General features: G+C 46.6%; 1 protein-coding gene across 3 annotated transcripts in view; it reads left to right on the top strand.

Annotated features, from left to right (window-relative positions):
* The window catches only part of armh3 (armadillo like helical domain containing 3), a 30,641-nt gene extending 7,304 nt beyond the window's left edge, over positions 1-23,337 (top strand). For all 3 annotated transcript variants that reach the window (XM_023820617.2, XM_023820616.2, XM_023820618.2), the window contains 15 exons: positions 1,685-1,731; positions 2,873-2,948; positions 3,051-3,144; positions 4,315-4,416; positions 5,644-5,702; positions 6,171-6,236; positions 7,058-7,127; positions 7,611-7,671; positions 8,489-8,577; positions 10,746-10,828; positions 11,836-11,962; positions 12,829-12,904; positions 17,522-17,600; positions 22,036-22,152; positions 22,821-23,337. In XM_023820617.2, coding sequence (XP_023676385.1) covers positions 1,685-1,731; positions 2,873-2,948; positions 3,051-3,144; positions 4,315-4,416; positions 5,644-5,702; positions 6,171-6,236; positions 7,058-7,127; positions 7,611-7,671; positions 8,489-8,577; positions 10,746-10,828; positions 11,836-11,962; positions 12,829-12,904; positions 17,522-17,600; positions 22,036-22,152; positions 22,821-22,913 — 1,239 coding nt within the window. In that variant the 3' untranslated portion in view covers positions 22,914-23,337. The remainder of the gene's footprint in view (positions 1-1,684; positions 1,732-2,872; positions 2,949-3,050; positions 3,145-4,314; positions 4,417-5,643; positions 5,703-6,170; positions 6,237-7,057; positions 7,128-7,610; positions 7,672-8,488; positions 8,578-10,745; positions 10,829-11,835; positions 11,963-12,828; positions 12,905-17,521; positions 17,601-22,035; positions 22,153-22,820) is intronic.
* The last annotated feature ends 3,698 nt before the right edge of the window (positions 23,338-27,035 follow it).

Raw genomic sequence — 27,035 nt, 5'->3', positions numbered from 1 at the left:
CTGGTGCTGGAGGGGACGGAAAGGCATTTACCCAGCAATACTGCATGAAAACAAACCTCTTATGCCTTCTCTCACAGGGAAATTGCAGTTTATGGTAGCCCTTCAGGGATTTTTATATTGTCAGATAATTCCTCCGAAACGGTTAGATGTGCTATACTTTTGCTTTATATGAATATATATGTCCTGATTTCATCTTCTGGTTATAGTCAGACGGGAGTATAAGATCTGATTTGGTTGTTTGAGGGAAGCTTGAAAACAGGAAGGTTTTAATTAAATTTAATGACTGTTCTTGACTTGGCAAAATAGTCGCTAACTTAGTCGTGACATCTTTGATGGTGACGTTGCCCAGTTCCTATAATTATGTGCCTGACAGAGAGTTTGTTTTACTCCATGACCTGAGTGTTCTCATATTTCCACCGCCGATGGACTCTGTCCATTTCTTTGCGTCTTCCGAACACCGATCCAACTCCGAACGACGTCTCCGCACTTCAGGTTTCTCTGATGCGTGACATCCCCATATAAAGAACGCGGGGAGGGGGATTCGCCAATTACGCCTTCAACAAAGTGCCAAAATCTCGCTCTTCAGAAATAATTGGCATCGCCGGCCATCCTTGTGGCACCTGGGTGTGAGGAGCGCATGAATGGAGACGCCATGACAGACCTCATAAATCATTTAGAGTCTTGGCGGCAGAGCAGGACTCACGTGCTGCTTTTGCACCGGTATCTGAGAGGTTTGGCATGAGCCGTTTGTCTGCCTGAATGCGTCTGAGAGCAAGTTGACGTTGTGTTTGAACCGTTGGCTGATGAAGCTCTCTGAGTCTGTTAAAGACCAAACATCATCCATATAGTTTGTACTACAAAAAAAAAAACAAGTACAAATGTAAACAGATCTCTCCCTTTCTGCTGGTGCTCTTTAACTACAAGTGGAATAAAACGGTTCCAAAAAGCCTTTTTCAGCATGTCTGCCTCAGGCCCAAGGTTTATTGGGGGGGGGTCCCAGGTGCTTTTAGACCTTCACCTTCCTGCTATACTCCAGCTGGGCTATGTAAAAACTCTCTGTGTCGTGACTCAACAGTTTAGTGGGTGTTCGTCTCTGAAGGAAGCGATGCCGCGGGGTTTCGGAAGGGATGGTATCCCGTAGCAACAGTGGAGTTCTGGAATGTGTGGATGCAGTGAACAGGCAAGGGAAAAAAAACAGACTCTGGCAATGTCAGCACGAGGGGGGGGGGGGATTAATTTCGGCATGCCATTTATTCTCACTGGACAGCTGTCAATATCCGGGGGCTAATTGACTTCCATTCTGTGGCTTCAAGCACATTGTCTCTTAGTTATCAGTTAATATAAGAGCAAGATTTATGGACTTGTACATCAAACCAGTGTCAGTACAAGGTTTCATTAAATTGCTTAATGTTGGCTTTGGATTCTATGTGCTTCTCTCATAGGAGTTATCTTGCCTCAATTAATGGTTATTAATTTGGTTTTCTGTTGAGCTGGGTCTGATTTTGGTGATTATTTGGATGGTCGTGTTGATGATTATCTGTGTAGCTCATTTATCTTCATGAATCACATATGAATTGTCCCGCTTATTCTGTCCAAGTGTCATTTTGGAGCCAGATAAGTGTCCAAAAATAAATTTTGGGTGATGTTTGTTGTTTTCTAACTGCAATACCTTTGTTGTCCACAGGTGGGCAATATGTTCATTGCTGATGCAGAAGAGAAGATATCAGTGCAGTAAGTCCCAAAGTGCCCCTCCCAGCTCTCCATCCCATCTGTAACCCTACACACCTCCAGAACATCTGTGTTTTCTTACCAGGGAGACCTCTACCGACTTTGTTTTTCTGCTCGCATTGTCCCTGAAATCAGTTCAGGTGACTCCCCATCTGGGCCTGATTTCTAATGACGCTGCCAGCAGATAATTTAAGAGGGGGGCCGTCAGGGGTGAGCAGGATAATGGCAGTTATTCACTCTCAGGGCCATTTTTGACGAAAAAAAAAAACAAAAAAGCTTGTGGTAGGAAAGGCGTACGTAATCCAATAAAGAGTGTGGCATTTAATTTTCCGCAGTGATTTCTCCTGCAGCTCAGTCATGGGCTGAAGGCTTGTCTGAGGAATTGTCAGAGGATCCGTTATCATACTTCACCAGGACACTCGTCACAAAAAGTTTTTCACACCCCCACACCCCATGCGGTGCAGGGTTATTTGAATATGCAAATGATCCCTTCCTGCCCTATTATCCAGGGCCGCGCCTGAGCTCTTCCCCTTGGCTTTGTCGGAGATTCCAAAGGCCGTCATACTTGATTTGATTTGATATTAACAAACAAACCCCGGATCAAAGCGCGGTTGGTGCTCCGCCCACCATCCCATAATCCCCGGTTCCTACTCTCCCTTCTGCCGCCCTGCACCCCGGCTGCCCGGAAGAACGTTTCCGAGGTCGTCTTTTCTTCGACGTGTAAAAATTGCTCACCGGTGCTCCTTCCTTAAATGCATTCTTGCGTATCGCATATTAAGCGTTTTGCTGTGATAAGGTTCATCAATTAATTTATGCCTTGCTGAGTTCAGGCTTCAGTTATTAAAATTAATACTCTTATTTAGTATAGATGAGTGCTGGTACTTTTCTTTTTCTTAGTTGGCCCACTGTAGCTTGCTAGTCTTTCACTTATACTTCAAAATATATTAATGATGCCTTGCGGGAGTATATTAAGCATATATTTTTACATCATACGATATACGTACGTAACCACTTTTGTACTTGCGTAAACTGCTTTTTTCTCTAACATTTGAGTGTTAACTAAGTTGCTGCTTTTTCTGAGTTGGAAGGTCAGTCAAGGTGGTTCCGTCGTCTCCTCCTCACTCCTGCTGTTTTTTTCCCACAGGACTAACGAAGCCATTCTCTTGGCCTTGTACGAGGCTGTTCACCTAAACCGAAACTTCATAGCCGTTCTCGTGCAGGCGAGTCTGCGGGGGCCGTTTCCGTTCTTCCGTCCACATTTGCAGAGGATATTCGCTTTACTCTGAAGCTGAAATAGCTTTTGCTCTGTATGGAACTTACAGAGTCATCCAGAGGTCAATATTGCGACCACGCCCACCACGCCTGTCCCAGTCACACCCACTACACCCCTAGGCACGACCCCCCCTTCCCTGGACTGTGAGTATCTGGTGTTTATGGGCTCAGATCTGAGATGAAAAAAAATTGATTATTAATGTTCTGACCTATGACCTCAGGGTGCATTACCTGTAACAGCCTGTTGGGGGACCTGCTTTTCTTTTTCACAGTCAACTTTTTGTATGCAGATTTGTGGGAATGTTCGGTCATTGACATTAATTTTTACCTCATTTACAAAGCTTTTTTTGTCGATGCCTGTGTACACAACCATTCCAAAAAGCAGTTCCACCTCTGTTTTCCCTTAAGCATTCTGAAAATACTTTTTCCTTATTGGTACATGATTGGTGTTGATTCAAACGAGAGATGAAAGTTTGAAGGAAAGGCAAACCTTGATTGATGTTGCAAAAGAAAAAGGGTGGGCGTGTGATGGCTGGTAATCTCTCTGGGTGGGGGCTACTCATGGCAGCTAGAAACGCTGTAATTAAATTGGGTGGGTGGTGGTGGTGGTGGCGGTGATGTAATGCATTTTCTAACACCGTGGCTCCATTTGGGATTCGGCTAATCCTGGGTTAAGTTTGGTATTTTCCATCAGCTGGGATTTTAGAATTGCTGAACACTAAGTATTGTTGATTTTTTATTTTTATTTTTTATTCTTTAGCCGATGCTTTAATTCAAAGTGATCCTTTTACCCGCTGGTATTGCTGAATAATTATCCGGGTATTTCTGGTTGAAAGTCGTACCATAGGGTGTTACAGCAAAGCCTATTCTAGGCCTTAAACTTCCAACTTTCCAATTGTAACTTGACGTTCTTATCAGCTACTGAATGCTTAAAATTGCTGTTTGATATAATTTATAAACAAATAAAACAGACAGATATACAATGTGTTTACATTTCCCAGGTGTTAAAAATTAACGCATTAAATAAGAAATTCTTAGCTGTTGAGGGCAGGGTGTAGAAAAAGGCCCTAATGCTCTTTTGAACATTCTTACCACATCTGAGAAGTGGACTGAGTAATCTTCTCACCTTGCCCATCAGACCTGATGAAGATTCCTTAGAAGATCCAGATGTTGTCTTTACACAGAAAAATGATGGAAACAGCTGTTTTTGGGATTTTGTTCTGAACATATTCTGCATGACCATCAAATGGCTTTATATGCAAAAATGCCGTGATTGATGGTGCCTATTAACTTGGTCTCTTCTTCTCCTTTCAGTGATGAACTCAGCTGAGCTGCCCCTTGACCCTAACCTTCAAACAAGCAACCTGCTCATCACCTTCCTGAAATACTCCTCCATCGTCATGCAGGACACGAAAGGTAAGCGTGATCCAGCAGAACTGCCGGTCAAAAGTAGCTGTTTATCACTAACACAGGGGACCTTTGGTGAAGGAACGCAGACCCCAGACCAGCATTGATATTGTCTAGGTTGCTTCAAAGTCAAGGGGCAGTGTTTGGCAAGCATCCAAGAATCTGTTCATTGTAATATCTCGAATGTCATGGGTTTTTTGTTACTGTTGTGCTACCATGAAAAATACCCCGTGTTCACAAAAGCAGTGGACTTTTGACAGTAGATTTTCATTCCAGCTCCTCAAAATAACATCTCCACCATCTGCTCCTGACAAACGTGGGTGCAGAATCCGCTTTGAGCCACCCCATTATGGCTGCCTACGGCTTGAGCTTTGTTTTGTTGCTTGAGTTAATTATTTCTTATCAGACTCTCAGTGGAAGCCGCCTTTAAGGCACCTTATTAATCTTATCTGTCTGTTTTCTTCTGTCTGAGTCTTGGTTCTGGTCACCCTTGACACCTTGAATCGGTGTATATGGGAAATAGTTTGGGTCTTTTGTGCCTTCAAACCACTATGGTCTATAGATCCTTCCAGGTCGTCTCGGGTCCGACGTGCCTTCAAACCACTACTGTCTTTAGGTCCTCTCTGGTCTGACGTGCCTTCAAACTACTACTGTCTATAGGTCCTGTCAGGTCAGACATGCCTTCAAATCGGTACTGTCTGTAGGTCCTGTCAGGTCCGACGTGCCTTCAAACCAGTACTGTCAATAGGTCCTGTCAGGTCCGACATGACTTCAAACCGGTACTGTCTATAGGTCCTGTCAGGTCCGACGTGCCTTCAAACTGGTACTGTCTATAGGTCCTGTCAGGTCCGACGTGCCTTCAAATCGGTACTGTCAATAGGTCCTGTCAGGTCCGACGTGACTTCAAACCGGTACTGTCTATAGGTCCTGTCAGGTCCGACGTGCCTTCAAACTGGTACTGTCTATAGGTCCTGTCAGGTCCGTCGTGCCTTCAAACCGCTACCGTCTATAGGTCCTGTCAGGTCCGACGTGCCTTCAAACCGGTACTGTCAATAGGTCCTGTCAGGTCCGACGTGCCTTCAAACCGCTACCGTCTATAGATCCTGTCAGGTCCGACATGCCTTCAAACCGGTACTGTCAATAGGTCCTATCAGGTCCGACGTACCTTCAAACCGCTACCGTCTATAGATCCTTGAGCCCTGCTCTTACCCGCTCTCTCCATATTCTCCACCGCAGACGAACACCGACTCAATAGTGCCAGGCTGTGCCTCATCGTCCTCACCTGTATCGCAGAGGTAGGTACCCAACCGCCAACGCACCGACTCAGGGCTGGATCACGACAGGCGTCCTGTTGGTAGTTGACTTCTCCAACCTTGGATGGTGCTGGTATATTTCGAGAAATGGCTGTGGAGGGCATGTTCCTCTGCTTCTGCTCCATGTAAATTTGGCTGAGACACGGTGCTGGAGAGAAGGCCATGAGAGGCCAGTGCCCCGGGGGCCTGTCTGAGTTACGCTCCAGAATGTGAAACGACAGGGAGCCCAGCCCCTCCCTCTCTGCAGCTCCCAGTCGATCGCTAACGATTTCACCTCCCCGTCAACCTCTGTGCTTAGTCGGTTGTGGGGGAGGGGCTGTCCCTCCAGGCTTTGGGGGATCTTTCTCTGGCCTCGAAATTTCTCTGGCTCTGAAAATGCCAGGAGTACAAAGGTCTTCAAGCCAACACAAAATCAGCTGAAACTTGTTCTGCCCCCACCTTGTTCTGCAGGACCAGTATGCCAACGCCTTTCTGCACGATGACAACATGAACTTCAAGGTGAACCTGCACCGAATGGTAAGATGATACACCAAAGCCAAAGGTCTCCTTTTTGGGGGGAGAGGGGGGGTGCCATCTAGGGCATTCTCCATCCCCCTGCATTCTTCCTAGAGCTCTGCAGACCAGGGGTTCCCAGATATTTTTCCCTGAGGACCAAATTCCATCAACAATACAAAGCCAGGGTCCACTGCCGCTATAAAATTTGCTGATCGGGGGGTGGCAGAGTGGGGAGGGGGGGGGGGGATTGATCATGTGGTCTGGATTAAATTGTTTTGGTCTGGATGTGGACCGGAATCCGCCAGTTGGGGATTCATAGTCTAGAAATGAGAATGATGAGAAATGTCAAAACACTTTCATTCCCCCCCCCCAATCCTTTTTTTCCAATAAAGAAGTGGCCTGCCAGCAGTGCAGTGTTTGTTTGTTTGTTTGTTTGTTTGTTTTTGTACCTCCCTGATGGGAAATGGGCTGTGAGTTTGTAGCTTTCAGCGAATCCGTCTCTCTGTTCAGGGCCATTGAAGACTCCCTAAGCGCGAGTTTATCTCCTCCTGGAGATAAATGATGTCATATAGTACCACTTTTTTTTTTTTTTTTTTGACGGGGGGCTGCCAGGTAGCATAGCCAGACTGAAAGGCTTCTTGGAGCCAGCGAGACTTGTTTCGGATTATCCGTCATGTAATGCTGTATGTTAACACTGGTGTCATTTCTGTGTTTGAAATCCTGTTGGATCAGGCACTTGTGTTTATGAGGTGTTACACACTTATGAGCTTTGCTGTAGGTTTGCATGCGAACATCAGTTGGTTAGCGTTCCGACGCTCATCTGGCACTCGTTTCTCCTTCAGCCCATGAGGCACAGAAAGAAGCCTGTAGACCGGAACAGCCCCTCCAGGCCCCTGGTGTGTGCGGTTCTAGGTAAGCGTGTCTATCGTCATGGAGAGAGATGCTCCTGAATGACATGGTTGTATTGAGGAACACCCTTCAAGTCCCTCTGCAGGGTGTGGCTTGACTCTGGAAGCCTGGTGCCTTGCCCACACAGGATTGATATCATGGAGCAGGCAAAGCTGCCTTAAAGCTCACGGTTTCTCCTGTGACATGGTCTCTGATTGGATGAGACGCTCCTGTTAATATAAGCAGGCCTGAATCGAGGCTCTGAAATCACCCTCTTAGGCAAACATGAGAGAGCGTGGCTGGCACAGCACAGGGAGAGCAGTGATGGGCGTGCCATCTGGCAGCCTAAAACCGTGCATATGTGGGAGGGAAAACAAGAGCGGGGACCTGCCACCACGAGAAACAGCTCCTGACTTCCCTTCTGTGTGTTGGTGCCTCAGTCTTTCAACATGACACGCTATGAGATTGGCTCTCGCTCCTTATGTCTCTGTCTCCCTGTACTCACAGACCTAATGGTGGAGTTCATCGTAAGCCACATGATGAAGGACTTCCCCATGGACCTGTACATGTAAGAGCCCCAACAATCCAATGGGCATCCTAGTCGACCAATCACCGTGAAGCACTGTGACCCTTGGGCCAATCACCTTGCAGCACTGTTACCCTTGGGCCAATCACCTTGAAGCACTGTGACCCTTTACCAATGGCTTTTCAGCTAAGAAGCTGGTGGAGTACTGAAATTGTGCTTGAGGATCTCAATGGGAGTTAGGGTTAGGGTTAGGGTTAGGGTTAGGCGCACCTGACCGTACTTGTGTTCTCATATACACATTTTACGTCATTGCCGAAGACCAGTTCCAATGTTAAGAACAGAAGTAAAAATCTTCAGATGTTGTTCTTGCCCCAAATATCAAGGATACATTGGTTGCATCCTCGCCAAACAAAACCAGTCCCATTATTCATTGTTCCCTAAGTTTGTTCTTAGAAGGCGAGTTAGCTAGACCGTTCTTGTAAAAACCACAAGCACAGTCTTTGCATTCTTGGTACTGAGAAACATCCCTGTGTCTGTCAGTAAGGATTAACACTGTTATTGACATGTTCAGGGGAAAATTATGCTGCATTAGATTTTATTGTGTAAACGGTGTAGTGAACTGTTTGTAAGAAAGGGTTCATATTGGACGGCCAAATCTGAAAACAAATTAGAGAGCGAACCTGAAGTCTAAATTTCAACATTCATCTACGAGGAACAAGGATGCCTCAGATGAATGTTTCTTCTGGAATTGATCAGTTCTTCAGCCCCTAGTCTTTGGTACCTGATGGGCCATGTGGATGCAGTGAGCTTCTTCTGTGAGCTCTGTCACCTGATGGTGTGCCCCTCTGCGTGTCCCCAGGCGCTGTATACAGGTGGTCCACAAGCTCATCTGCTATCAGAAGAAATGCCGTGTCAGGCTGAGCTACACCTGGCGGGAGCTGTGGTCAGGTGAGCCCTCTGCAGGAGTTTGCGGCTGTCATTGATGGCGGTGATGCGGCTCAGCCCGTTAGGATGCCGTGCCCATGATCAGAAGGTCGCCGGTTCAGATCCTTGGGTCAGCGGAAGGATTTCATTGGGTCTCTGAGCAAAGTCCGTGGTATTGGATAAAAAAAAGCATTTGCTAAATAAATTGATGTATGTCTTAATCAGTTAATTGTAATGGCGTGATTGAGTCCCACTCCAGCTTGTAAGGGTGACCTCTATGTTGTAGAAATGAAATAGAAACACTGATTTGCCCAAGTTGGAATGGATGGAATGGAACGTTGATCTCCATAAGTGAGCTCCTTATGTGTGGTCAGGTTGGAAACCTGACTTCGTGTGCAGGGGTTTGGCTTGGATTGGTGACCACTAAGGCACATATTTACGGAACATGTCATGATTGTTTTCATATCAGTGGCCTGTACTACGAAGCGGGTTACTGGCTTATCGGGGTAACTTGTCGGATTTAAGGTACCACAGTTTAAATGGACTTCATATATTCGTTCACTTACATTTTGCCCAGACTACTTTAAATCCCACAAGTTACCCCAATAAACCAGTAACCCCGCTTCGTAGTACAGACCCCAGGTCTGAGGTGGGTTTTACTTAATCCAGTCGGTCATATACAATGACGCGCAGAAAAAAACATGAGAAGGCTCATGAAATGTTAAAGGAGGATTATAAACTTACAAGCGCACGCCGCACACAGCGTTAATGTCACAGAACACCGTTTTGTTTTTATTTTTAGAGAAACAACCGGCGACAGCGCTCAGTGGTTTTTTTTTGCCATGCCAAGGGTCTACCTCAGGGGAGCTCGGCACGATCTCCATTCCTTTGCTGTTGTGCTGACTCTTCTCCTTTGATTAGCATTAGCGCCCATTAGCATTCAGAGGGTTCAGTGGCTCCAGCGGGGGGGGGGGCGGCGGGGGTATTTCTGTCACAACCTGGTCCTGCTGTGCCTCTCAGCTTGGCCCCGTGGCACAAACGCACCAAACGTTGCTACCTCTAGAGAGTAGCTGTACTACTTCTCACCCGGAGACGTTTTTCGTTTGTCATTTGTCATTCCCGCCTCTCGTTAGCCTGAACACATTAAGCGAATGAAAAATGACACGGAAACATGCGCGCTAATGGCTAACACCAACGCAGCGAGGTCGCTGTCTGACACAGTATTGATTTGTCATTTATGTGAGTTTCCAGTATTACAATGTGCTTTGTTTCTCTGCAATAATTTATGCGCATTTCTGTTTTTAGTAGCTGGCACCATTTTACCAATTCTCCTTGGCTTTGGGGCAAAAGGGATTTTGTCCTAGTGTTTCTGAGAAAAGATTGATCTTAATGTCCATTACAACACACATATAAACTGATTGGTTCTGCTGTTTGGTTTCATGAAGCTGATTGGTTATGCTATTTGGTGTTATAGCACCTGATTGGCTGGTTTTGCTGTCATCATAATGGCATACGTTAGTTTTGCTTCACCTCTTAATGGAAGCTTTCCCAGATCTGGGGGGTGTTTCAGGAAGCAGGATTTCTTGCTTAGCTGGATAACTTGTCAGGTTTATGGTAGTTTGAGCTAAATGTCCATTTAGCCCAAGTTATCCGGTTAAACAAGAAATTCTTTTTGGCAGGTGGATGGGGTGGTGGGGTACAGCAGGTGGGGGGGGGGGCAGAGTGAGTGTCACAGGAGCTGTGGGGTCAAGAAGAACTGCAAAAATGGAGTGAAAATCATAAAAACAAATAAACGCAAGAATATCATGTCCTTCCCTAAGATTATATTGGTCTGCAGTCTGAGTACTACAAATCCTTCAAACATTTTATTTTCCAGAGCTTGGAACAAATTTCCAACCCGTTACATAATACTTTACTGACGATTTAAGGAACAAAGCTCAGGGTAACTTATTACTTCTGTCACTTTCGGCAAAATGATTTATGAAGATTTGAGGGCTGTCAAACCACAGTGTCTTTTGTACTAGCGGTCCAGTTAGTCTTTAAATGATTAAGTTAGCTGTTATGATGGTCAGGCCGCGTGCCGAGTCCCACAGGCCGTGGCTAACAGCAGCCGCTTCAGCTTGTGCGCGAGTTTGTCAGCTTGAATTTCTCCATTTTTTCGTACATCTGTTTTTTTTTTTCCTCCCCCACAGCACTCATTAACCTCCTGAAGTTCCTCCTGTCCAACGAGACCACATTGCTGTCAAAACACAACATCTTTCAGCTGGCACTTCTGGTGAGAAACGGGACGTTCTCTGCAGATCCGTGAGGCCGCCGCGCAAATACAGTAGTATACTGAGCTTTTTTGAACTTCTGGTGTGACATGTAGGGGGCGCTGTGTGGTTCAGTGAGTTAAAATGACTAATTTCATTCATTCATTAACCTTTATTTTACCAGGCAAAGCATTAAGAACAGTTTCTTATTGACAATGACAGCCTGGCAAGCGCCAGAAAGCACTCGTAAAACAAAATGAAAATAAATGAATTAATATAAAATAAAACCAATATCAGAAAGATTCAACAGAATTAGAACATTGAGACATGAGTTCGCTGGTTTTCAAGGGATTTCTCTCATGGACCCTAACCCCTAATTGCTCTAGGGACCCTGTTTTCTCAGAAATGTACTTCGCTTTCAGTAAATGTGTCTTCTAAATAAATTAAGTGTAAACTATTTAGAAAGTATAACTCACCCATGTACAGAGCTGCATATTAACCTAGGTGTGCAGTTAGATGTCTTTGCACGCGGTCTGTCCATTAATCTGACAAAAGCGACGGGAATCCTCTCTTGCTGTGATTAATGTCTTAACTGCGATGAATGTTTTTGAGCAGCGCCGTCTGAGCAGGGTGGGGTGAATTTGCACCATTGGCCCGATACCTGCGCGGTAATAAGCCGCCGTTCCTCCTCAGCGCTTCATTAGAGCGCCGGGTGTTCTGTAAATAACGTGGATCACATCAGCGGCTCTTTCTGAACCCAGAGCTCTGGTGAAAAATACATTTCATTTTCAGGAGACCACTTGTTTTTCGTTATTGTCTTTCCCGTGATAAAATGCGATATAAGAGAGCTATTGGAGGGTGACCTTCGTTGATAGAGCCTTAAATTACATGTCCGGGGAAAGCCAGGAGTTTTCCCACGGCGTTTTCCCGATACGCCGGACATGGGGGGTGTCGGTATGCGGCTGGAAAGCTCAGGGTGCCCCTCACCCCCCCTCAGCATCACCGTCTCCGTGTCTGTCGCGCCCCACAGGTGGTGAACCTCTTCAACATGTTCATCACATACGGCGACAGCTTCCTGCCCACACCCAGCAGCTACGACGCGCTCTACTACGAGATCGTCCGCATGCACCAGGTGTTCGATAACCTCTATTGCATGGGTAGGTGGATGACATCATCAACAAAAACCTAATTAGCTGAATTATTCATCTATTGGGTTCACATCCAGATTGTTTTTTTCCCCCTTTAATGGGCTGTACCCATCTGTGCTGGAATTTGTGGTTCTGTTGCTTTCTTTGACACGGCTGCCCGTGTTCGTGGGTCGCCGGATGAGGCTGGGGTCTGTCGCGTGCATGAGTGACGGCTGAGGGATTTTGGCAGGGCTGCGCCCGGGGTCGGAAGCACCCGGAATGTGGTTCCGTCGCACGCCTGCCAGTACTGCTGTCGCATTTAAAAAAAAAAAAAAAGAAAAAAAAAACAATAAAACATCCTGGTACCATGGCAGTTGGTCAGAAACGTGCCAGGATAGAGAAGTAGTGTGGGGGAGGGGGGGGGGGGCTCTTTGCCACGCTTTCAGTTGGCAAAGAGCTAAGAGGCCGGGATAAGCCGATGCCCGATAATGCATTTTGGTTTGCGACGCAGGGGGCCAAGTGATTGCAGCCGGAATTTTCTTTCCCCCAAAGGGTTCTTCGCGGTTCCCCCAAGCGATTTAAAAGCCAACCTTGACAGCGCTGCCTGTGTAATGAAAGCAGCTACCACAAGGGGGTGCTATTCGAGCTGTGTGAATGAAGAGGCACTTGGATTCATATCCCCACTCAGCCAGAGGCTGTTTTACAGTCATGAGTGCTAATTGGATGAATGGAGGATCTTTCAGGGCAACAGGGTACTATGGAGCTCTTTTTCTCAGTAGATGGAAAATATTCTCAGTCTCCTAAAGTACAAAACTTTGCAATAAAAAAAGCCTCTTTTTATTGGGCAGGTCAGGATGGGGGTGGAGCTTTAACCTCATGTTCTCCATGGCTTTCAGTGCTCAGGGTTTCGACCAACACCGGGCAGTGGAAGGAGCCAGCCAGCAAGGTCACGCAGGCGCTCGTCAACGTCAGGTGAAGCGACTCTCTAAACCAGTTGTCTGTCTGCCTCATGGTCAGACTTGACTCTGTGGCGTTCGATGGTACATATGTCAAGTGAAGTCGTCATTAAAAACTTCATTGTCATTTTAAGACATGCAAGCATGTGAAATAGTATTTGTCTGGGACGTCAATAACAGCAATACACGCAAGTTAGACACACAACGCAATAATGAATAAATAAATTAATGTGCTGCACATAGTGGATTGTAAATCGGGCTGTGCACTGGGTTTGACTGTACATTGGTAGGGCTGTGCACTGGGTTTGACTGTACATTGGTAGGGCTGTGCACTGGGTTTGACTGTACATTGGTAGGGTTAGACATGCACTTGTAAGCAACTTACTTTGAAAGAACAGTGGTAAACGTTTGGTGATAAGGGAGTAAGGTGATAACTTTTTGGGCAGATATTGAGGATCGAGTTGTTTCTGTGTATGTGTGTGTGTGCGTGTGTTTTTTAAAGGTGACCTTTTCTCCCACACTCTTTCTGCACAGTGAACCTTCTCCCCCGGACCTCAGATTGAATGCCGGTCATGGTCTTGTCACGACCGTTTATCACCGGTGTCGGTTTGGTGGCAGGTCATTATAAAAAGGAGCGAAAAACCACTTAGGATGAACGAGTTTGAGAGATTAGCACAAAAATAAAACACTCTGAGTGGACATGGGGTGAGGGGTGTGTGGGGGGGGGGCATGGTTTTTCAGAAAAGTGAGGGGTCTTTAATTTGGTCTCTGCCTTCGTGCCCCAATGAGATTCCTGAAAAATTCACAACTTCTCCCAAATCTGTGGACAAGGAACACAGTCTGTGTGTTAGACTGGCTCGACCCGCACCAGCATTTTTAGTCGAGCCGGATATCACTAACGCGCCCCCCCCCCCCCCGCCCCCCAGCTTCCTCCCTTGTCAGGCTTTTCAGACTGCAGCTTGTCTGTTGTGACGTGGCTAAACTTGGCTCTAGCTTATTTTTTCACCCATCTTACCCCCCCTTGAGCAAGGCTGGTGACGCACTTTCATGAAGGTGTAAAAATCTTTGGATCATTACAAAACAAAAATATCACCATATGAGTGTTTAGCGTATAAAATTAAATACGGGTATACAGATGCAGCCGGGGGGAGTCTCACACCGGTGTTTTAATGTTTTTTTATTTTTTAGTTAATGCTATTTGCAGATTCCTCTGTAGTCAATCGCACATTTCACAGTAGCTAAAGTGCCAGCGACTGATAAATCGCTGATTTATTGTCTCATTAAAATAAACTGTCTGGTTATTAATTAGGGGATGAAATTTGCAATAAAAAAACACGTGTGTAGTCAGAAATGGCGTTGGGGCAAAAGAGATAAATGACGATTGGCTGTTTGGGGTGATAGTGTGCAGGTCTCCTTTGGGGGGTGACAGTTTGCAGGTTTCCTTTGGGGGGGGGGGTGATAGTGTGCAGTGCGTGTGTAATTGTGTCCCATAAAGAACGTACATCTTCAGGGACAATCTACACTAAAATAGTAGCATAGTAACTCAGGAAAACTTCCGTGGACATTCTGTTTAGAAGCTCGATTTGTGTAAAACTGTCTTAAGTAAATACGCAAAAATTAACGGAGATACGTAGAGTTTACAGAAGCACTAAGGCAAAACCTCGACATATGCCTATACGTGTATTTGAACTTAATCCTTTCATTTATATGTGCTTTAATACATATTACTAGCATATTTTAGTTGATGGGGGTTTTTTTTGGGGTTTTTTTTGCGCTATTAAGTGTCCTAAACGGTAATGGGGGGGCTAAATCCAACTTATGTAAATCAAATTTCACGTAAGGGTTTGTGCAATGGAGTACTTACAGTACTGTGCAGAACTCTTAGGCAGCCAAAGGTAATTAAGTTTAACCGATCTTCATATTGGTATAAAACTATGATAGTATGCCTGTCCCAGTGTGTCAGCTTAGCCATTTCAAAACTTCTGCTAAAATCACCCCAGAATTTGCAGCAATCCTCCAATACACCCATGTGTTTTTTGACTTGACCACTAGCACCTCATGTGGCTAATCAATATCTCTCCGTCTTAAATACTAATTTAGTTTAATTAAGCCAGAAATTACATTTAATTCATACATAGAATGTCTAAGGTGCCCCTAAGGAGAGGTTTGGGAACTGAAGCGCTGTTCATCTAGCCATCCAACTAGATACCTGTAACTTTTTGGAGAACAGAAGAAATTTTTAGTTAAATTTTTTTTTATTGTTACTCATAATTTGCATATGTTCTGGCATCCGCCAGCCAATCAGCTGCTACACTGACAGAAACCCACTAAAACGGACTCACTGCATACTAAATGTCGGGGTTGGTCTGCAAGGGTAATCTATACACAAAATGGACCACGTTACTCTGTTTATTACTCCGGTAATTACGCCTTTTTGTCTCAGAGGCCCGGCACATATAATGGCTTGAAGTAATAAAACTAAATGATCGTAAAAATGATTATTCATTCGATTTGCCGTTGCGGAGCTCCCCCTATGTGTGGGAGAGCGGGACTGCGTTACGTGATCCTGTCTCCGTATGACGTTAAGCACGAGCCGTGAGACAGGGGTGTGATACGCAGATGGGGGTGCTTATCTGTCACAGGGAGCCACACACACACGTGGCCTCACACGCCGTGGCTAATTTAGAGCTGCCAGTTCTCCTGTGCTGCTAGTTTTTGGGCTGTGGGAGAGAGTGCCAGAGTCTGATGCAGGAGACGTGTGACTGCGTGAGGCGACTGCTACTCCCTAAGTCACGGTGCCGTGCCGCTCGAGAAAACACTCCATAATAATCACTGGGAAGTTTCAGCTGCCCTGAATACCCAGCTAACTGCACCACTGCGCTCCCTCTCCTCTGTTGTCATCTGGTGTCTCAAACCGTCACTTATAAAGGTGTCCCGGGTTGCCCGACCGTGCCCGCGTAGGGAGCAGGACGCCCACCTCAAGCGCGGTTTTCTGTTTGGTAAGCGTGTTCAGACAGCAGCCCAGGGTAGAGAAGGCCCCACTTCTATCGGGCTTTGATCCCACTCAAGCGCTGGTGCACGCTTGCCAGCCAACTGCAACTTTAGTTTACTGTTACCATAGTAATCCTTCCAAATACTTTTGGTGGCTGTATGACTGAGGGTTAGGCCTCTGTGCCTGTGACCGGATAGTCGCCGGTTTGAATCCCATGCTCGGCATAACAGCCACATGTGCGTTGGGCCAGAAAAGTGCAGAATGGCCGTCCCTGTGATTGGACCCTAAGCTTTGCTCTCACCTCTATATGTGTGTCTGTCATAAGCAGGAAAGCATGATGGGATACGCAAAAAGCGGACATTCCTGTCTTTGCATAAATGGCAGAAAAAGTTTAGTTCAATTTCTGAGAAACTGAATGAAAATATACATTTTCTGTTTTGAAAAAGTTGTCTCTGCAAGTGGTCTAAGGAAGGCAACTCCTTCCGGAGTGAGGGATTCGTATGAAGGCGAAACACGGCCATTAGCAGAGTGCGTGCTCCCTCGCTGTTTCGCTCCGTGTGCTTCAGCTTGCAGAATATGCAGCATGTGATGTGATTTCTCGCCTTCTGTAGGCCCAGGCAGTACCTTGCTGGCCCTGGTGACATTTTTGCAGGACCTGTAGCGATTTAGCACACCGTGAATTTACCAGATCTGTTTGGCCACAGTAGCGAGATTTGATGTATTGCCCTCAGTACCTGCGGAACTCGCAGTCAAGAAGAAAAAATAGACATTATTTCATGTTCAGCTCTCCATCTGTAATCCAGGCGCCAGACGTGCCTTAGGTGTTGATTAGTTGATGCCCTTGTTTAATCTGTTTTAAGGATACACCAAACTTGTTTTTAACAGTGCTGTTTTATGTGGTCTTTCATAAAGCTGAATTAAAGTAACCTTATTTTATTTATCTAATTTATAGTTTATTTGCATTTGTTTGCTTCATCCCTTGATTCAGATTGTTTACAGTGTCCCTTGTAGTTTGATGATCACTGTTACCAAGACCACAATCACAGACAGAGTGCATTCATGGCAGTTTTGCCATGGGCAGACAGAAGCAAGGCACCCTGGGATATGTGGGCGGAGCCCTAACAGCAGGCTTAAAAATAAAAGAACACTGCAGATGAGAAATGTAATTGAAAGTCCGTTCGGCAGCTTGGTGACAGACAGGAAATGAGTTATTATTAGTCATATTAAAATAGCCCTACTGATTCGCTGGGAGTGAAATTGCACTTTGCATGGTTTTGGTCAATTCTGTTCCGTGTGTTAATTACTCTGGGATGCGTCAGCACTCTGCTTTGAATGATTTGGACTGACTGTGTTTGAATGGGAATCTGTTACTGATGGGAACTGATTTCAAATGTGTTCGCTGATGCTAACATCAGTAGTGAGCCAAACAGTGTTTCATTTTCTGTACAATTGTTCAGTGACAATAAAGAATTCTGATTCAAGTGATTTTTTTTTTATTTTTTATTTTTTTTTTGGGGGGGGGGGGGGGTAGGTAAGCTGTAAAACCTAAAGCAATCTGGGGAAAACCAGATGACTACTAAGGAAGGGGGGGTTTCTGGGCTGGTGAAAAGTAAGCTTGCATTATGATTCCTTTCGTTCCAGGGCCATCATTAACCATTTCAACCCAAAGATCGAGTCGTACGCTGCCGTGAACCACATCTCCCAGCTGTCTGAGGACCAGGTGAGTGTTTGGATAACTCTGGGTCTGGATAACTTCTGTATTCCTACCAAGCAACACCTCCTGTTATGCACTGAGACCGCTGGATTCTTTAGGGATGACACCAAAGAGGATGTCTGTTATGTTATGTAAATACGCCCTAAATACAGAATTAAAACTTCACATAGAGGTCAGTCTGCTAAATGAACATTGAGTGCGATTCATATTCCAAAAAGATATTAGCAACATAGTATTTTTATGATTATTGGGGAATAATATAGGTTGATTTTGCATATAGTGGCCTTTGTGTGGTGTCTTTCCAGCATTATTAAAACAAAAATTTAGAAATACTCATATAAAAGACAGCTTAAAGGTCGATGGTATAAGTCTTCCCTTTTTAAAAAATAAAGTAATTTTTCCTTCCTCCTTGTAATTATGTGACTTTCCGGAGCTCCTCTTAATTACGTCCTTCACCGACCCACTTTTAATGAGCGCTAGTGAAATACGTGGAATCTGCTGTTGGAACCCCCCCCCCAGCCTGACTGTGACCCACACAAAGGTCCATCTTCGCGTGAGCCCAGTGTGTTTCTGGAGCTGTCTTAACGAGGGGATCCTGTCATTTCAAATGTTCAACCGGCGTGATTTGGAGACTTTGCTCCCGGTGTGAGGCGCTGTGCGCGGGCAGAGCTGGTCGTGTCGGCGCCCTTTGGAAAGTGTTCCTGGCTGAACCCTCCTTCCTTCCTGCGGGCGCCTTGCCGGATGGCACACGGCTTTCAGGTCACTCGGCCAGTCTGACCTTAGAGAATCGAAGCGGGGGGGAAGGGGAGCGAGGAGTGGATTTTCTGTTCCGATAATGGCTGAGTAACGGCTACGCTTTGGTCAGAATGGAACCTGGTCAATCACTTTGGATATTTGTCTATTGATAGCTTCTCCAGATTAGTCGGTTCCGTCTGACCCCATCAGATCAGCGCCACACCACTGTGAGTTAGTTCTAACCTAGTAGAGTTTTGCCTAATTTAACGATGTTTAATGGGCAAAGAAGCTGAACTATAATTATGAGTAATCTGCAAAATTCAACACTGGCATATTGAAAATAAGTTGCAGATGATATGCCTTTATTTTTTTCTTTTTCATTTTCTTGAGGTTCCTTAGAATTTCTTTGAAAGGGGCTGCCTCGCTTCCTGTTTATCTTGCTTCCTGTTTGTCTTGCTTCCTGTTTTGTCTTGCTTCTCTTCCCCTGTCCTATCTGCCAGCCAACCTCCCTCTTTACTGAATTGCAAAATTCTCCGTTCTCCGCCTCCTCTATGTGGAATTTGATGCCGTCTGACACGGATGTCACAGAGAGAGACTCAGCAAATCCTCCAAACCCGAACGTCAACAGGAAATCAGTCCAGTTTTTGATCTGTTGCACAACGGAGGAAGACGGGAGTGTGTAGTCCCTCAAAGAACATTCATGTTTGGTCTGGAGGATGGCAAGTGACGGGATTTCACTCCTGGAAGCGGAAGGCAAAGGAGCTTTGTTCTCCTCTCTTTCTCTTCTTTTTTTTCAAAAAGCGTTCTTCCCTCTTGTCTTTGCAAAAGACTTCCATGAATATTTCAAGAGTGCAACATCGCCAAACAAGAGAGACAGAGCAAACACCAAAGCGGACATTATCACCTTGAAAATAATGTTTAAAAAAGTGAAGGATGTATTTAAAAAATCGCTCAATTTGCTCTTGTTGCACGCTTCCCTCGGGGCCTCTTCAGAACCATGTTGTGAAACCTTCGTTCTCTATTATTCTGCTCTCATTGTATCCAATGAGCTGCCACAGGCCCCAGTTTTGCCCTATATTATGGTGAAGACCCATCTACACTGGGGGCACATACAGGGGTGGGGCCACGGGGCCACATACCATTGGCTAATGATAAGGCTGGTCCCTCTATATGAATCATGGCTCTTCTTTTTGTCCCCCACCTTAATGAAAGGCCTAGAATTGCCCCAATCTATATGCCACTCAAGACACTCAAGCGTGATAAATACTCGGTTTACCTAATGAAAACAGGTGGCCCGTATCTCGTTATTGCGGGCTGTGGCGTGTGCAGCTTTTCTGTCTCTCTTTAATTAGCTGGGAGATGGGGGGAGGCGGTTAAATCGGTTTAATTAACGGGGCCGTTTGTGGATTTTTGTACGGGCTCTCAGACGGCGAGCATAAAATAATATCGTGAGGGCGAGTGAATGGGTAAGAACAGCGTGGGTCTCGCAAGGAGCAAACACAGCCATTCACATGGTGTAGGATACTGCAGAGCGAGGGCGACGTTAACCGGCGTTCCCTCTCCCCTCATCGGAAAGGACGGAAATGATTGTACCGCTGTCATCTGCCCTATTTTCGGCGCAGGTCTTTGTGACATAAAATTTAAGAGTCAGGTACAACAGCTCGGGGGCGAATCAAAAGGCAGAGCTTCATCTTCAGACGAAGACTGTATTTCTCGCTTGACGGGGAGGGAGAGTTAACGGCGTGTCTGACGCATGATGTCAGGAAAGGCAGTCCCTCATCCGTAAACGGGAGACGTCCTTTTTCTGAGGGATTGGAGGGCCAGTCGAGTTCCGCTGTCTCCCCCTTTTATGGGATGTGTAATGAATTTAATCGTTCTCTGTGCCTCCAGCTCTTTCATTTTATCCCCGGGGGGGGGGGGGCATACACCAAATATCGCTCATCTGATGGGAACGAGGCAGGAGTTTCCTCTCTTATTCATCTGAATATGTGTGTGGGTTGCGTAGCATTTCAAAGTGAAGGAGCAGTACCTGTTTAATTAGCTGCTGCTTCAAGGAATGAAGTTCTCCACTTTTGGATCACTGTAGATCATCTGTGGTGTTGTAATTATTATTGTACTAGGTCATGTATTGAGTGTGCAATCGGCAAGGGGCAGCCCATGGCAAGACTCCAACTCCAGTCTCCATTGCTGTAGGCGGTGACCCTGAGCGCACTAAGGAGGCTCAGACGAGTGAGCAGGGCTGGTAGGATGACGGTGCTTCTGTGTGTATGAGCTCTACGCTGTATAGTGCAGGTTTTACTGGAGGTCGGCAGTGTTTACTGAATAACTACATTAAGGTCAATATGTATCCATTTGACTATCCATAAATGAGGTCAAATTCTGATCATCTGATGATAAATGTTGCAACTCAGCAGAAATAAGCCATACTCAGGTTTGGCATGATACCTACCAGCCACTAGGTTGAGCAATTAGTAGGAAAATGATGGTCCATATACCGAATTCTATAGATGCTTTGTCTGACAGGGTTGTGCTGTTGGTGCCTGTGTTTGCAGGTTGTGCGGAAAGGTCTGATGACCTGATTTGTCAAAGCTGTGGATCCACGTTGATGAGTTTAGAAGCTCTTGCAGAATGTGGAGCATCTGAGATGCAGAGCGAAGCCGTTGCAGTGAAGCAGCCAGCCTTAAAATGAAATTAGGGAGAATAAGATTATGATTTGTTAAGAACATGTTATATTTGAAACTATTGTTCTATTGTCTTGGTCGAGAGACCTTGGGTGATTAATTTTGGTGGTCTAATCGGTCGAGTGAGTGTGAGGTACTGTGAGTGACGCCATGACTTCTGCCTTCAGAGAACATCAGTCCAGCATCTGCAGGTAGATGGAGTCCAAGGTAGAAAGTGTTGGGTTTAGTTGATGGGGCTTCCAGTGGTGATTGGAGGTGGTCATTGAGAAGGATTTGAAGTTCTCTGTGTCCTTGCTAGCTTGGAGTTTGCACTTCTATGTTCCCCCCTCAATGGGCTCCCACGGGCTTCTCAGTAACTGAGCAACAAGGCCGTCACTACCGGTGCAAACTTTGAGAGAATGCATGTCTGACAAGTGTGTGTGCGGCTGTTCCAAGCATTTTTATTGCATGTCTTTGAAGACGGAGAGAGATGGGGCAGAAATGCAAACTTATCTTTAATCACCTGCTTACCTGCATCTACAGCGGAGGCTTAATGGTCTGAAATGGTCCAAACACCCTGGAGGACAAAGCGTCAGGATTGTTGTCCATTTTCTTGGTTTCATTTATCAAAAACTTCTGCCTGACTTGTGTTCTCTGATGGTTTATTTGATTTGCTGCTGTTTTTGAGCTCACAATCCACACCCTTACGATAAACAGGTCCATTTTTTTTCATTTATTCCTGTCTGACTGTTCTCTTATGACGCTCCTGTAGGGACCTATATAGACCTGTATAGGCAGCCAAGTTCTCCTAATAGCGGAAGATAATAGCTTATGGATGGTGAAGAGGGCTGTGGATAGACTGTTTATTCTCGTACCTGGCTGTCAAGAACTGTTTTGTACAACATTTGTTTTCATTAAGAAAAAAAATATCACAACACATACAGTACATTTTCAGCCAGAGCACATTTAGAATTAAAATCACTTTAAGCATGTTGACCATGTGTTCCCAGCGACAGCTCCCTAATTCAATTGGCTCCTCCCTCCAGGTCCTGGAAGTTGTACGCTCCAACTACGACACTCTGACACTGAAACTGCAGGACGGCCTTGACCAGTTCGAGCGTTACTCGGAGCAGCCTAAGGAAGTGGCCTTCTTCAAAGATCTGGTAGGGAAACAAGTGGATTGGCTCTAGGTTCAGGTTCCAGGTTTTGTTGTTGCATGTTTTTGGAAGAACACTGTGAATTTCTTATGTCACAGGTGCAGGGTCGGAATTGGGTGAACAGCAGTGCAGTGCGGGATCAGACAATCAGAAGTGCGAGACAAAACGTCCATTTACATTACATTTGACGTGTAGCAGACGCTTTTGTTCAAAATGGTGTACAAGTGAGGCAAATAGCACATTACCAAGATACAGCCGTCGAGGAGGCGACTAGGAATTCATGGAAGAGAGAGATGGGTCCTGAAGGTGGAGAGGGAGTCTGCCAACCAGACATGGTTTAGTCACTCAGTCCACCATCGGGGACCACGCAATAGATCGAAGATTAAACGGAAGCAACTGCCATGCAAGTTTAGTCGTGGTTGTGATGATGATGATGATGATGATGATAAAGGTTGACCTTTAATCACGGTACTCTGTGCCAAAAGAGCCGGACCAGCTCTGCCTTTCAGGCCGTATTGATTACTGTTCTCCTCCAAGCCATTTGCGCTGAGAGGGTCACCATCGGTTGCCGCTGTCTGATAGAACGCATTCCGCACGGGCCTCAGTGCCGCCCGCTTCTTTGCGTGCGCCTTTTCAGCTGTCCGCGTACCTAATGCCCACATCTTGCTCCACAGGTGCGATCCATCAGCCTGAATGTGCGCAGGAACGTGTCTCTCAGCGCCCTGAGCCAGGACGTCCTCCTGAAGGAATTCTCCTCCATAGCTTAAACACGATGACTGGCTTGCCCTTGTCAGATACCCCCCCCCCCACCCTCACCGATCCTCTCCTGGATGGACCCTAACCCCCCAGAAACCAACCTGTCTGACCACCGTATGTCTCCGAAGATGGAGGAGAGTGACACGTGGCCCGTGCAGGGCAGTGTTCAGCTGTGGACTGCTGGTGACTGAACACTACTGAACACTGTACTGACTCTTCAGTCTTAATAGGTTTATTATAGATTATTATTATGGCTGTTGTTATTATCAGTATTATGTTAATCCTTGATTAATCAAGAAGTTGGTGATGAAGATTTCTTGTTTAATACCTCCTGTGGGCTTCATCTTAGAAATGGTGGCAGGTAAGCAGCTGAACTGTCAGAATCGCGTGTCCCCGCTGGGCACTGTGCCCCCCCCCCCCGCTGGGCACTGTCGCCCCCCCCCCGCTGGGCACTGTCGCCCCCCCCCCCCCCCGCTACGGTGGTGTCCCTGGGGCCACCGACAGAGTCCCCTTTTACTGTTGTGTGAATCTCTTCCTCGTTTTATTTTATTTTCCTTTTTTCTCCTTCGGAAAACTTTTTTTTCCCTTGTTTTTGATTTAAAATTTGTTTTGATTAAACGTGATTTCTAACAGGGTGATTTATGAGCATCTTCTTTAGTGTTTGTCACTTAACGTGACACGACTTTTAGGTTTTTATGGCTCCTGGAATCACCAGTGTCACCATGGAGTCTGAGGGTTGAGGAACAGAACCGCAGTCCTGTACGACATCAGACCTGAATGTGGTTCTCACAGATGTTGGAGCAAGTACTAATTTACATCCCTAATGCGGCCTGGATTAAAGAAATCCGCAGTGCGGACTGTTCCAGATCTGGCTGGGAATTTGTCTGAGGTGCTTCAGTGCCTCTTTCTGCCTCTTGGGTTCCGGACTGCGGTGTTGAGTCGCTGAGCTGTGCCCAGGTCTAGTGATGGGGTCAAGACGGAACCCTTATCCCCACTGACGTATTCTTAGGAGGTTTTTCTCTGTGAGGAACAATTATCCTCTGTCTCACCAATCTTCTGCCTTGTGGCTCTATTTGCGATCAACGTGTTCTAGATACACCCTGTCTGTCGCGTTTGTTTAGTGTGTTTTTTGTTCCTCTGAAGCCTTTGGGGGTGGGAGGATTGTCACCGCTACCGTAATCCATATTTAGTTTGTCCTTTGATTGCAGTTCCCATGTGTGCCCAGTTAAAATTGAACGGGCATCATTTTCACTAAGACTTCATGTGCCCCCTTTGACAGGAGAACCACATCGCGCGCGCGCGCGCGTGTAAGCTGACGGGAATCTGACGCCACTCATTACATCGCAGATCTGCAGTTAAATCTACATTTAAAGCTAGGGTGAGGTTTCCATGGAAACGGGTCTGCGAGAAAGGTTGGTGTAAAATTAGACTGAACAATTAAAGGTACATTTTGGGCGGCTAAGCCTAGGCAGAATGCGCCGGTGGATTACGGCTGGCTTCGGGGGCCACTTGAGGAAGTCACCCGGACATGGCGGGGGCCAATTAGCCTGCAGGTGACTAAGTGGACAAGGAACTGTGGCAGTGTCCCCAAGTAGTGTGATTATGGAGCTCATCCTTTATGTGATAACAGCTAAAGGGGACCTATTTCAATGATGATGATGATGATGATGATGAACATGTGGGCAGCTAAACTGGTGCCTTTGAATTTCCCAGAGAGACAGTGTGTGTGCTCCACACACCCCCCCCCCCCACCCCCCAACCCTAAGGGGTTCGGGGGCCTGAATGGTTGGAGTAATAGTGGCAATGGGGCTTAGTAGCCGGGGACAGACAGGGGCTGCGAGCCCAATGGATGCCTGCGTTGCCACAGTAACAGCAGCCACTACTGTAAACAGCCAAAGACAGCAGGATGGTGTGTGGGGTCATGTCAGGTAAGTAGGAGGGAGGGGCCGCCGGCGAGGGGGGCGCTGGCCGGCTGAGTCCCATCGGCTTGCCATCGCGCCGCTGCCGAGAGGCCGTCGTGTGTGGCACCTTGGCGAGGGGGCCGCTGGCCGGCTGGGCCCCGTCGGCATGCCATCATGCTGCTCTCGAGAGGCTGCCGTGTGTGCGGGGCATGGCTCTCCTGTAATCGAATGAAATGCCCCCAGAGATCATTTTCTAATGGGCCCATCTGCCACTTGTTTGTCACAATGTTCTGTCCCTCCTCCCATTTTCTGCCCCCTCAGCCTCTTTCCTTCTCCCTCTTTTTTCTCTCTCTGTCTCTCTCTTTCACCCTCTTTCTCTCTCCCCCTTCATGTCCCTCTCTTTTACTCCCCCTCCTTCTATTACTCTTTCTTTTATCCTTCTTTTAGCTTCTTCTCCCTCTTTCTTTTCTCCTTGTCCTTCTGTATCCCCTTCCATCTTTATCACTCTCTATATCACTCCCCCTCTCCTTATCATTCCCTTGTCCCTCTCCTTCTGTTTTGCTCCCACCTCTCTCCCTCTGTTTTGCTCCCCCATCTCTCCCTCTGTATCACTCCCCCTCCCTATCACTCCCTCTTTGTCCCTCTGCCTCTGTATCACTCTTTCTCCCCCCTCTGTCACTCCCTTCTCCCTCTGTATCACCCCCCTCTCCCTATCACTCCCCTCACGCTTTCTCCTTTTCCCTCTGTATCACTCCTTCCCCCCTCTCCCCCTGTATCACACTTTCTCCCTCTGTATCTCACTTTCTCCCTCTCCCTCTGTATCACTCTTCTCTCCTTCTCCCTCTGTATCACACTTTCTCCCTCTCCCTCTGTATCACTCTTCTCTCCTTCTCCCTCTGTATCACTCCTCTCTCCCTCTCCCTCTGTATCACACTTTCTTCCTCTCCCTCTGTTTCACTCCTCTCTCCCTCTCCCTCTGTATCACACTTTCTCCCTCTCCCTCTGTATCACACTTTCTCCCTTTCTCTCTGTATCACTCTTCTCTCCTTCTCCCTCTGTATCACTCCTATCTCCCTCTCCCCCTGTATCACACTTTCTCCCTCTCCCTCTGTATCACTCTTCTCTCCTTCTCCCTCTGTATCACACTTTCTCCCTCTCCCTCTGTATCACTCTTCTCTCCTTCTCCCTCTGTATCACACTTTCTCCCTCTCCCTCTGTATCACTCTTCTCTCCCTCTCCCTCTGTATCACACTTTCTCCCTCTGTATCACTCTTCTCTCCCTCTCCCTCTGTATCACTCTTCTCTCCTTCTCCCTCTGTATCACTCTTCTCTCCTTCTCCCTCTGTATCACACTTTCTCCCTCTCCCTCTGTATCACTCTTCTCTCCCTCTCCCTCTGTATCACACTTTCTCCCTCTGTATCACTCTTCTCTCCATCTGTATCACTCTTCTCTCCTTCTCCCTCTGTATCACTCTTCTCTCCTTCTCCCTCTGTATCACTCTTCTCTCCTTCTCCCTCTGTATCACACTTTCTCCCTCTCCCTCTGTATCACACTTTCTCCCTCTCCCTCTGTATCACTCTTCTCTCCCTCTCCCTCTGTATCACACTTTCTCCCTCTGTATCACTCTTCTCTCCCTCTCCCTCTGTATCACACTTTCTCCCTCTCCCTCTGTATCACACTTTCTCCCACTCCCCTCCCCACTGCTCATTATGAAAGTAATTATCCTCTTTTCACTTGATTCGTGGTCCTTCCTGCTATGGCCCCAAACTGGGAACCGAACATTATTGTTAGACCATCACCCTTAATTGGAAAAGAGTAGCACAGGATGGACGGGTGGATGGTAATCAGTCCCTTGGTTAGAAAGTCCAGCTCAGCAAGCAGCTGGTCATGGAGTGCGTGTAAATGAGAATCAGAATCGGTGGCGTGACTGGGTGGTGTCCTGGTTAAACTTCTACCCCCCCTCTCAGCCAGGAGGGTAACCTTGACAAGCTTTGCTCACCCGGGTGGCTTTAGCAAACATCCAGGTATATGAGTGCAGGAGGACGGGAAACACTGCACAGTGCAAGTCTAATAATCTGCGAAAGAATAATCCTGGGTGTGAAGTCAGGAGGCAGGCGACCTGCGTGGTGCGAGGGCCGTGGAGACCCATCAGCTTTATATCTGTCACACAGCGAGCGAGCGAGAGAGAGAGAGGGAGAGAGGGAGAGGAAGAAATGCCAGGAGGAAGACAG

This window comes from Paramormyrops kingsleyae, chromosome 20, assembly GCF_048594095.1.
Source record: "Paramormyrops kingsleyae isolate MSU_618 chromosome 20, PKINGS_0.4, whole genome shotgun sequence".
NCBI lineage: Eukaryota > Metazoa > Chordata > Actinopteri > Osteoglossiformes > Mormyridae > Paramormyrops > Paramormyrops kingsleyae.
The sequence above is the reverse complement of the archived record's forward strand: the minus strand, read 5'-3'. Positions and strand labels throughout refer to the sequence as shown.